General features: G+C 35.3%; 1 protein-coding gene across 3 annotated transcripts in view; it reads right to left on the bottom strand.

The window, feature by feature from the left end:
- Positions 1-12,432, bottom strand: part of kcnab2a (potassium voltage-gated channel subfamily A regulatory beta subunit 2a) — a 226,903-nt gene that overhangs the window by 28,742 nt on the left and 185,729 nt on the right. For all 3 annotated transcript variants that reach the window (XM_056468301.1, XM_056468302.1, XM_056468300.1), the window contains 4 exons: positions 6,707-6,751; positions 5,459-5,502; positions 5,286-5,372; positions 283-368 (listed from right to left, as the gene is read on the bottom strand). In XM_056468301.1, the coding sequence (XP_056324276.1) occupies positions 283-368; positions 5,286-5,372; positions 5,459-5,502; positions 6,707-6,751 (262 nt within the window). The remainder of the gene's footprint in view (positions 1-282; positions 369-5,285; positions 5,373-5,458; positions 5,503-6,706; positions 6,752-12,432) is intronic.

Genomic DNA, 12,432 nt, shown 5'->3' with positions numbered 1-12,432 from the left:
CGAGGTGTAACTGAACACAAACAACAGTCCGTCATTTAACATTCTGTCAGTGTGAAAGTGTTTTGTCTGACTCAGTGCAGTGCATTGCTGTTTTAGGTCTCCGGTCCGCCCAGTATTTAAGGTTAGACCGCCTCACTGACAGCACCTATTTAAACACACGCATCTTTAGATTCATCAAGTGATTAAATAGTTCTTGAAAAGTCCTTCAAGAACAAAAGCAGCCGCTGGTGATGCTGATTACAGGTATGCAAACTTCAAGTTAAGAGGCCGTCTGTGACTCACCATGATTTCCATCGGACTCCAGCGTGACGTTCCCCAGTACATCGCCATTCCCTGATTGATCACATGGGTCATCGCCCGCACCGTTTCTGCCAAACAGATTTGTAGAGATTTAACGTGTAATACATCATGTCACGATGCCATTAGTATGTGTCAGTTTGGGCCAATGTGAGAAATATTAACAAACAAAAGAAAAGAGGCTGGATTAATGCAAGGGAGGACAGTAGAAATGATAAATCGTTTATGGATCAAGTTGGAGAATTTTAATCAATATAGGAGACAGCAAATAAACAACCGGCGCTTCAGGTCAATACGAATCTCAGCTCAAGGAAAACAATGCTTCAAATTGTTTAATAACCGTCAAAACATCAGCTATATAAGCTACAGACTCATTTACTGCTCTAGCTTGACTATACGTGGACATAACTGTAGGAACTCTTCAATTTTGCCCAGGCCGCTTCCATTAGTGTTGATCCACAATTCGAAAAGTCGAAAGCAATATTTGATTTTCGTTAGTTTACTTTCAGCAATTTTATTTTTCTGTTTTAAGTTTTCATTGACCACTGTGTTGTTAAATTGACCAACAATTTTGGTCTGTATATCTGTGTTTTATACATCTGTGTGACATTTTCAGTGTCATACAGAAGAAAAATGAATATAATCATTACTTATCTTTTATAATGCAGTAAATGGTTGAACATTTCTTTATCTTCCATAGACCTCTTGTTAGACAAACTGCTGTGTTATTATACTTATATTATATATTATAAAATTTACCATTTATATTACATATTTTTATATTAGCTAAATCTTAAAACTGTCCGACAGTGTAAATGTTTCAAGCTTAGTTCAATAAATTACAACTCTTATAAAAAAAAATAATAATTAATAAATAAATACCTCAGGTCCAATTATACACTACCTGACAAGTCTTGTCGCCCATCCAAGTTTTAGGAACAACTAATAACAACTTGACTTCTAGTTGATCAATTGGTATCAGAAGTGGCTTATATGAAAGGCAAAGGCCTCTAGATTACACTTATTTTACCACAATAAAATAAGATCATGTCTTGATTTTTAATGATTTAATTAGGACAGTAAGGTCTGACTTTGCTTAGACAAAAGTCTTGTCACTAAACAGAAATAATGTCCAGTATAGAATATGTGGTCATGCTGCTGTGGAAAAAGAATGAATATTGTGTCTGACTCCATCATGAGCTTGGAGGACTGCATCCATACATCTCTGCAATGACTCAAATCACTGATTAATAAAGTCATCTGGAATGGCAAAGAAAGCGTTCTTGCAGGACTCCCAGAGTTCATCAAGATACTTCAGATTCATCTTCAATGCCTTCTTCATCTTACCCCAGACATGCTCAATAATGTTCATTTCTGGTGACTGGGCTGGCCAATCCTGGAGCACCTTGACCTTTTTTGCTTTAAAGCTGCTGTGTGTAAGTTTTTGACTCTTCTTAAGCATAAAAACACCATAATATGTTTGCAGATATTTAGGAAACATGCTAAGTGAACATTCTTGTTTATCTGAAAAACAATGCTGAAGTCAGATATTCTGATTTGAAATTGTGTTTTTCCATGCTGGAACGCTGTCTTGGTTTTGGTAATTTTAACATGCCCAATGCCACTTTAGCCAGTTATATTTCAGCAGCTCGGGTTGCCTTGCTGGAAAACAGCATATTTCATTTATTCATTCAGAAAGGCTTTGAAAGCATCCGTCCGTGACCGAAATGCGACCTCCGGTGGACAGTAGCAGATTCAGTTCTACATGAGGTTATGTGATATAAATATTACAAGCGTAAACATTAGGTGAGCAGGTTACATTGTAATCATGTGTCCTAACAACACGCTTCGTAACGAGATACGCAGTGATGAGCATTTTAGCTGTTTGCACCAGACGAAACACGACAGAAATTTAAATACAGCCATTTAGAAACACAGAATATGCACTCACTCATGAAATGGCAAGGTTTATTATCTATTAAACACATATTAAACATCTTTAACATTATTAAATGTAGATGCTGAATCACTCATATGTGTTTAGTTCTAAAGGTTTCAAATGGTTTAGTTTATTTTCCAGATCTGAGTTGAACTATCTGCAGTTGCTTTCAGTATATGGCAATAAATGTCATGTAAAATGGCTTTCAAACTCACATTATTAGCATTTAACACTGAATAAACATCACATCACATCAGACAAACTACATAAATATAAAATAAATATAAAATAAATTGTGTTTTTTATTTGTCTATTTGTCAACTACCCACATATGAGATGTGTGTAAAAGTAAGAAGAGAAAGAGCAGTGAAGCATTGGGCTCTTTAATGACAGAACAGCAGATGTCTGCAGCCCCTCCAGCTGTTTGTGTTTCAGCCACTGAACTGTGTGAACTTTCTAAAGGGCAGCTAGGCTAATAACTGTACATCACAAAACATCTCTGTCTTGCTTTTTAAAGATCAGCCCCCCTTTACCTAAAAACACTGCTTGAGATTTAATTCAGTCTGGCATCTTACAAAAGGCCAATTGGCCAAACTGAAGGAGCTTTAAAAGGTGATCACCATAAACGACCATCTAATTCTGTTAGTGTTGAGCACTTGACTATAGCTGGGGTATTGCTGTGGTCATTGTATGTCTGATTGTTCACATTTAAGAGACCATTGGATTTATTAGGGTTGGGTTTGAGTAAAATATTATGGTTTTATTTTATGATGGTCTGGTAACATTTCTTCCAAATTCAATAAATACTACGATTTGGTCAGAAAAACAAATGATTTCAAATGATTTTCAAATTAGGGGTGTTGTCAGTGCCAATAACCTAGTGGTTAAGCGCGCCGACACCATGGTGCTCACGGTGACCCGAGTTCGATTATCGGCTCAAGGTTCTTTGCCGACCCTTCCCCTCTCTCTGCTCCCAACTATTTCCAGTCAATTCTCTGCACTATTCTATCCATTAAAAAAAAAGAAAGAAAATTAGGGCTGCAACTATTCTTGGCAAAAGATTGAATTATTCTGTTGTCCTCCCACAGTTTGGTACACCCTTTCTTCCATGTTTTAGAATATGCATTTTTGGTTTGGTGAGAAAAACAACTGTAACAAAGCAAAAAAGGTCAGCCTTAGTCCGCTTGCAATTACCTTTAAATGTTGTTTTTTGCAGGTGGAAAAAAAAAAACAATGTAATCTCATGACAATTCGTAGCTTTTTGATTTAGTGGCTAATTCGTATGACTTTGTACGATCTAATTTGTACAATTTAGTACGATTTGCTCATCACCCAATGACGGTTGGGTTTAGGGGTGGGGTTAGGTGCCACGCCTCCTTTTTAAAAACGACTGTACTCGAATAAGTTTGTTTGAATTAGCCACTAAACTGACAAAGCGTAAAATACTTACGTTTCCTCGTGAGATCAGGCTGAAAAAACAGTTTTTGCTTTTTTAAAAGAAAGAATGTTGAATTGTCAAGTGTTTGTTACTCAATAAATAGGTATATTGGTGACACGGTGGCTCTATAGTTAGCACTGTTGCCTCAAAGCAAGAAGTTTGCTTGTTCGAGTCCTGGCTAGGTCAGTTGGCATTTCTGTGTGGAGTTTGCATGTTCTCCCCGTGTTGGCGTGGGTTTCCTCCGGGTGCTCTGGTTTCCCCCACAGTCCAAAAACTCTCGCATTCACACAGACTCATACACTACGACCAATTGAGCTTATTCAATTCCTCTATAGCGCATGTGTTTGGACTGTGGGGGAAACGGAGCACTCGGAAGAAACCCAAGCCAATATGGGGAGAACATGCAAACTCCACAAAGAAATGCCAACTGACCCAGCCAGGACTACTTGAACCAGCGACCTTCTTGCTGTGAGGTGACAGTGCTAACTACTGAGCCCCCATGCCACCCCCAAAAGAATTTGTAACTTTGAAAAATGAATATTGATTAATTTGATTGAATTGTTTATAAAATAAAGACTATACAGCAATATTTTAGATTTGATAATTCAATTACTGTACCTGAATACAGTTCGACTACTCGGAAAACAATACAATGCTGTTTATTTCATTTGTGTCTTTTTATTAATTAAATTTATCTATGCCTGTAGATTGTTTTTTTATTTGAAGAACACTCGTACAGAATCATCCCAATCAATCTAAAATTATAAATACTTTCCAAATAGTTATTCAACTCATCTAGTGAAATTGTATTCATATCGCAATACACAGTTGAAGTCAGAATTATTAGCCCCCCTTAGATTTTCTTTTCTTTTTGAAATATTTCCCAAATGATGTTTAACAGAGCAAGGAAATTTTCACAGTATGTCTGATAATATTTTTTCTTCTGGAGAAAGTCTTATTTGTTTTATTTGGGCTAGAATAAATGCAGTTTTTAATTTTTTAAAATCCATTTTAAGGTCAATATTAATAGCCCCTTTAAGCTATATATTTTCTCAATAGTCTACAGAAAAAAACATTGTTATACAATAACTTGCCTAATTACCCTAACCTGCCTAGTTAACCTAATTAACCTAGTTAAGCCTTTAAATGTCACTTTAAGCTGTATAGAAGTATCTAGAATATCTAGTCAAATATTATTTACTGTCATCATGGCAAAGATAAAATAAATCAGTTATTAGAAATGAGTTATTAAAACTATTATGTTTAGAAATGTGTTGAAATAAACTTCTCTCTGCTAGACAGAAATTCGGGAAAAAAATAAACGGGGGCTAATTATTCAGGGGGGCTAATAATTCTGACTTCAACTGTATGTCGCAGAATAAATAAAATATTGCAATGTTCAATTTTTCCAATATCATGCAGCCCTATTAAGAACCTTTTCCACTACAAAGAAACTTTTGTGGAATGGAAACTTTCCATGGCTGTTTCAGGTTCACAATGGAACTGGATCATAATGGGGTTTAATAAAATAACATCTGAAGCACAAACAGAACAGAAGGAGTCACTGTAACGCTTAATAACTAAAGGTTTAGAACAGAGAGCTAGATGTACCTTCCATGGGTGTGTTGGGGTCGGGTCTGTTTGCAAACACTACGTCCACATATTCTAACTGCAATCTCTCCAATGATGCCTTTAAACCTGCAGAAGAGCAGCGTGAATACATCCAGCACACATTTAGTTTGATCTGCTATTACTCAGATGTGCATGCTTTGTGAGTCTCTCACCTTCTATAATGTGTTTTCTTGACAATCCTCTCTCTGTCTCCGCTCTAGAAAACAGCAGAGTATGCAGTGTTATGACTGATGTTGTATTTAGAAAGCATTAGAGCAGGGCTCACCAAACTTGTTCCTGGAGGGCTGGTGTCCTGCAGATTTTAGCTCCAACCCTAATGAAACACACCTAAACAAGTTGATCAAATTTTTACTAGGTATACTTGAAACTCCCAAGCAGGTGTGTTGAGGCAAGTTGGAGCTAAACCCTGGAGGGACATTGGCCCTCCAGGATCGAGATTGGTGACCCCTGCATTAGAGGGTTAAATTACAATTAACCCTTGTGTGTGTTGGGGAAGTTTTCATCCACTCTGGGGTGATTTTGAGTCACAAAGAAACATCTTTCTCTGTCTTTCAGCAAAGGGAAGGATTTTTGGTGACGGATCTTATTTTGGGAAAATGCTTAGAACATTCAACAACACACTCTTGGCAAATTGACTACCCTTTGGTTATGTTGGGGGCTGTTTTTGTCCTATTGACTTCCATTATAATCAAATTTTTTTGATAGCAAAGACATGACAGTATATAATCATGCATTCTTGATTGTTCACAGTCGATCATCAGCTACAGTGCAAAAAAAGAATAGTTTCTGCCTTATATATGGAGTATAGTGTGTGTGTGTGTGCCTGCCTGTGTGTGAGAGAGACCTTTAAACACTTATTTACATTTTTTCAGACATATCAAGATAAGCAGCTCAGCTCTCAGAACATGGTAAACATAGTACACCAAATGTATTTCTGTGCATACACTATAATCTGCTGTTTTACTCCACAGAACTCCATATAAAAGCCAGAAACGTTTTTGCACAGGCTTATTTAAAGGGTTAATGCTGCCAAATGATGTTCAACAGTAAAAATTACCTAATTGCCAACAGGGAAAACTAGCAACAATCAAAAACGCATGATTATAAGGTGTCATTGCTTTGCAATCAAAAAATGTCATTATAATGGAAGTCAATGGGGCAAAAACAGCCACCAAAATACAGTAACTCTAAAGGGTAGTAAATTTGAACAGTACACACAAGGGTTAATGCCATACTATTGTATATAAACCAAAATATAAAATGCCTTTTAACAACTTAGGTGTTCATTCAACAGAAGTGAAACAGTTACATTCATTTGATAGTAATTGTTAAGTAAAGCTTCAAAAGTAGTGTCTGCGTCATGCCTTTATTAACTTAAATTAGATATTAAATATACATACTTTCCACCCCAAAATATTTTGGTTGTAATGACTAAACTGGAGCGTCTGCAGGAAAAGAGGGGAAAAAGGGAAATTCATTAAGAATCAGGTCACACTTTTCATGACTTTTAAAAGTAATTAAGAAGTTGCAAATAATTACAACAGAAAAATGGCTTGCGGTAACCATTTTAATTTCAAAGGAATGTGCGTGCACACACACACACACACACACACACACACACACACACACACACACACACACACACACACACACACACACACACACACACACAATGCACACAAATATGTAAATTTGATGTAATTATTTTATTATTAACACGTGTTTGTGGTTGTGTGTGTGTGTGTGTGTGTATTGAGTGCTCAGCATAAATGAGTACAGCCTCTTTAAAAAATGTATTTTTATCCATTTCTCAGTGTTAATGGACAATTCACATTGATGCATTCTTACAAAACGGTTTTATTAAGCGGTTAAATTTATTAAAATAAGAGTGAGTATTGTCACATATCATAATAATTCATTTAAATGTATTCATATGAGATAATGCAAAAATAAAAAAACTAATTATAGCCTTCAGAAAATCAACTAAACATTACGGCCTCATACATATTTATTGGGTGTTCCAGCCTGATTTTATAAGAAACCTTAAGTATTTCACGTTTGGTCAGTTTAGTGGCTAATTTGTTTAGTCATACGAAAATGTACAATTTTAAAAAGTAGGCGTGGCACCTAACCCCACCCCTAAACCCAACCATCATTGGGGGATGAGCAAATCGTACTAAATTTTACGAATTAGATCGTACGAATTCATCCGAATTAGCCACTAATTCAAAAGTTACGAATTGCCGTGAGATTGTGTTGGGTGTTCTCAGTTTTTGCACTTTGCATGTTCTTAAGTTTATTTTAGTTCTAAAGATGTTGATTTGAAATGTGCTTTCTGTAATGATAAAAAAGACAGTATTGTTCATTTATTTTATGACTGTATTTATACACAATTATTTTGGTGTGATCGTTCCTTTTTTGTTAAACAGAGTACGAATATTGTATTGAAATTCAAACAAAAAGATGTTGTTTAATGAGAATACAGTTGACTTCAAAATTTGGCATACTGTTAATTTGCTCATTATATATGGAATGTTTTTATTCATAAATGTGAATGGGCAGTGAAAAAAACTAATTTTACTCACTTTAAAATAGAAATAGGTCATTACCTACGTATGATAAAAGAAACAAAAAATACCGGTAACACTTTATAATAACTACACACTATAAATCATTTATTAAGCATTAGCAAATAGTGAATTCATTATCTGTTAAGCATTAACTCTACATTAATAAGCGTTAGTAAGCAGTTTATAACTGCAGCTACAAATGCTGTATTCTTGACTTACAAACATATTTATAATGTGCTTAATGATTGTACTTTCATACTTTGTTAATGATTTATTTTTCATTACTAAATTAAGTATTGCATTATTTACAAACCATTTGTATTTAAAAGTAGTTGAGGGTTTTTAGAATCATTTAGAATGAGTTAGTAAATGATTAATAAACTATTAAAATCAACGTTTATATGTCTTATTATTCAGGCATATATTAAGGGTTACTATGTATGTTAATAAATGCTTTATTAACTCAACTTCATGCAATTTTGTGACCTAATCTAAAGTGAGGACTATTTATGCTTTATAAATCCCTTATAAATGACAAATAAAGGCTCAGTTAAATTCTAAACAGGAAATATGACATTATACATTCCTTTTCATTCAAAGATACACAAATGAAACTGTACTTCAAATGAAAAATAAATCTTTGCAACCTTATCTAAAATAAAATTACAGTAGAGTTTAAACATTGCATCCTATTATATTGTTAAATTATTATATTGTTGTTGTTGTTTTATCCAATTTTATGTCGTATTTTGACACTCCTGTTATTTGGCAATGTTTAAAATTTACAGTCATTTTATTTTTAAGAAAAGATTGTAAAGATTATTGTTCATTTGATTCTGAGCCTTTATTTGTCATTTATAATGGATTTATAAAGCATTAATAGTCCTCACTTTAGATTAGGTCACAAAATTGCATGAAGTTGAGTTAATAAAGCATTTATTAACATACATAGTAACCATTACTATACGCCTGAATAATAAGATATGTAAACGTTGATTTCAATAGTTTATTAATCATTTACTTGCACATTCTGAATGATCCTAAGAACCCTCAACTACTCTTAAATACAACTGGTTTGTAAATAATGCAATACTTAATTTAGTAATGAAAAATAAATCATTAACAAAGTATAAAAATACAATTATTAAGCACGTTATATAGGTGCTTATAAGTCAAGAATACAGCATTTGTAGCTGCAGTTATAAACTGCTTACTAACGCTTATTAATGTACAGTTAATGCTTAACAAATAATGAATTCACTATTTGCTAATGCTTAATAAATGGTTCATAGTGTGTAGTTATTATAAAGTGTTACCAAAATACCAAAGCAAAAAGAACAGTTCATTATCATAAAAACTTAAATCTTCTCTTTGAATAATTGTATTTTTTTCCTTTTCTTTTTATATTGTATTTATTTTGATGTCAATTTAATGTTATGATGATATTGATGTCAATGTTATGTTATTGCCCTTGTACGTTCTGTTCTAAAATTGCAATTAAAAAAATACTTTATTTTAGTTCCACAATCTAAAAAAAAGCTGTGTTGTTTGTCCATATTTGACCCAATGTTGGAATAAAACAACCCAGCATTTTTTTTGACGTTGAGTTATTTTCTTATCAATTAAATTTAAATCACAATTTTTAAACACAATGGTTGGGTTTGTCAACATTTGACCCAACGCTGGGTTAAAGCAACCCAGCATTTTCAGTTTTGCATTAGGTATTCAAATGTACTGTAAAGCCCAATAAACTAGATCTGCACAAACCTCTCCTACAGTAGCACAGCATCCTACAGCAAGTATCAATGTTAAAGCATCAATTTATTCTGAGAAATCTGCGAGAGTGTGCTCATTTCTGCAGGTCACTGTATGTACCATTAGATAATAAATATCTCTTCTGTCAGATTTGGCTCACAAACTATTAGCAAGTAAACCCACACACAGACACACAGAGCACAGAAATAAGAAGAGGTGAGGGGTTCTGTGCTCTGATATTGATGCACACTGACTAGCAAGATGACTAAGCAGCACGATCACACACACACACACACACACACACACACACACACACACTGGATTGTCTCCAGTAGAGAGCTCAGTTACTCTTCATGTCATTATGCAGAGACAGTAGGAGCCTATCCTGCTTTGAATTAAAGGGACAGTTCACCCCAAATTAAAATGTGCTTATAATTTGCTCACCCTCTTTTTCTCCCAAACCTGTTTGAGTTTATTTCTGTTGTTCAACACAAAAGAAGATTTTTTGAAAAATGTTGGAGTCTATAAAACTGGGATGTCGCAGAAAACATTTGTGAATAAAGTACCGTTTCCATTCAGTGAATCAAAGAGAACTAAATCATCACTTTTTGATAAACTGCCACCAAAAATCAGTCTGCTGAGGTAGGAGAAGCCACTGTGTGCCTTTTTTTCTCTAATAAGGGAAGTTTATGGGCGTCACAGTGGCTCAGTGGGTAGCACTGTTGCCTCACAGCAAGAAGGTCGCTGGTTTGAGCCTCGACTGGGTCAGTTGGCATTTTCTGTATGGAGTTTGCATGTTCTCCCTTGCATTCCTATGGGTTTCCTCTAAAAATCGAATAGGATGGAAAACACTAGCTGCGAGTCATTTACCCTTACCGTCAGACTGCATCTTTGTGCGGTTTTAATGGAGCCTAGCCATCGCTAAAGTTATCAGTTTCTGACTTTATTTAAATATATAACCAACCTAAAATAAAATGTAATCCACTCAAAACGGTTCATTCCGCTGTGGCGACCCTGGATTAATAAAGGGACTAAGCCAAAAAGAAAATGAATGAATAAACGCTGTGAACGGAAGTTCTAAACGCGGTGACGTTTGAAGGTGTCAGATGCTCTTGATTCTGGAGGTCATTAATATAATGACACTAATACTTACATTTACATTTAGTCATTTAGCAGATGCTTTTATCCAAAGCGACTTACAAATGAGGACAAGGAAGCAATTTACACAACTATAAGAGCAGCAGTGAACAAGTGCTATAGACAAGTTTCAGGTGTGTAAAGTCTAAGAAGCAAAGCATTAGTAATGTGTTTTTTTGAGAGAGTACAGTTAGTGGTATAGCCAGAGAGGCAGTTGCAGATTAGGAAGGAAAGTGGAGACTAAATAGTTGAGTTTTTAGTCGTTTCTTGAAGACAGCAAGTGACTCTGCTGTTCTGATGTAGTTAGGGAGTTCATTCCACCAACTGGGCAGATTGAAAGCGAGAGTTCGGGAAAGTGATTTCTTCCCTCTTAGGGATGGAACAACGAGGCGACGTTCATTCACAGAACGCAAGTTTCTGGAGGGCACATACATCTGCAGAAGTGAGAGCAGATACGAAGGAGCAAAGCCAGAGGGCACTTTGTAAGCAAACATCAGAGCTTTGAATTTGATGCGGGCAGCAACTGGCAGCCAGTGCAAACGGGTGAGTAGCGGAGTGACATGTGCTCTTTTGGGTTCATCAAAGACCACTCGTGCTGCTGCGTTCTGAAGCAGCTAAAAAGGTTTGATAGAATTAGCTGGAAACCCGGCTAGCAGAGAGTTGCAATAATCCAGTTTGGAGAGAACAAGAGCTTGAACAATAAGTTGAGCTGTATTTTCAGATAGGAAGGGTAAGGGTACTTAAACGGTAAGGCGTTTTAGAAACAACAGTTCAGATGGTTTACAGTGTGTTCAGCCTGCTGGTTTATTCATTTACGCACATTTTCATCATCACATGATCTCTTATAACAAAATCACATGACCTCTTTTAATGCGCATACTGAAATTGTGTGGTAAAAGTGTTTCCATCGTAGTTTATGCGCATGTTTTCTATCGAATAAAAGTTTATCCTACTCAGTTATGCGCATACGTTTTTTTAATGCGCATTTTCAAAATTTATGCACATCATGGCGTTTCCAGCAACCGTTTTTTTATGCACATATCCAAAATGCGTATAAAAATAGGTGGATGGAAACATAGCTACTGTCCCACAACAACATTAAAGTAGTGTAGATAAAGTAGTGTACAATATTCTATATTTATTTTATAGTCATCTTACAAAATAGTTTTTTTTAAGTAACGCAACAGTTACTTTCCCTGGTAATTAGTTACTTTATAATTATGTAACTCAGTTACTATTTGTGAGATGTAACTAGTAACTATTAGTAATTACTCATTTAAAGGAACGTGCCCAACACTGATTGCAAAATGATATTCTAGATGGAAACAGCCTAATGGCAACCAAAGTAGGAAATACAAACACTATGGCAGTCAATCGCATTATTCGAAGCATGGTTCAGTCGAAAGAAACTCAAACAGGTTTAAACAAGTGTAGCTTAGTTAATATTGACATCATTTTCATTTCTGGGTGAACTATCCCTTTAATACATCCTAAAAAGGGCTTCTATCATCCATGAACTCATGTCACACACATTTATCAAGACATCGGCTACACGACAAACACACACATATGCGACTCTTTCATAATTCAATATCTGGATGGCACATCAACGGGGCGCGCCAGGCTTTAATAATTTATATTTGTGCCTGTCTGGGGTTGCGGCG

This window comes from Danio aesculapii, chromosome 11 (assembly GCF_903798145.1).
Source record: "Danio aesculapii chromosome 11, fDanAes4.1, whole genome shotgun sequence".
Taxonomy (NCBI): Eukaryota; Metazoa; Chordata; class Actinopteri; order Cypriniformes; family Danionidae; genus Danio; species Danio aesculapii.
Note: the sequence above shows the minus strand (reverse complement) of the source record. Positions and strands in the feature narration are given on the sequence as shown.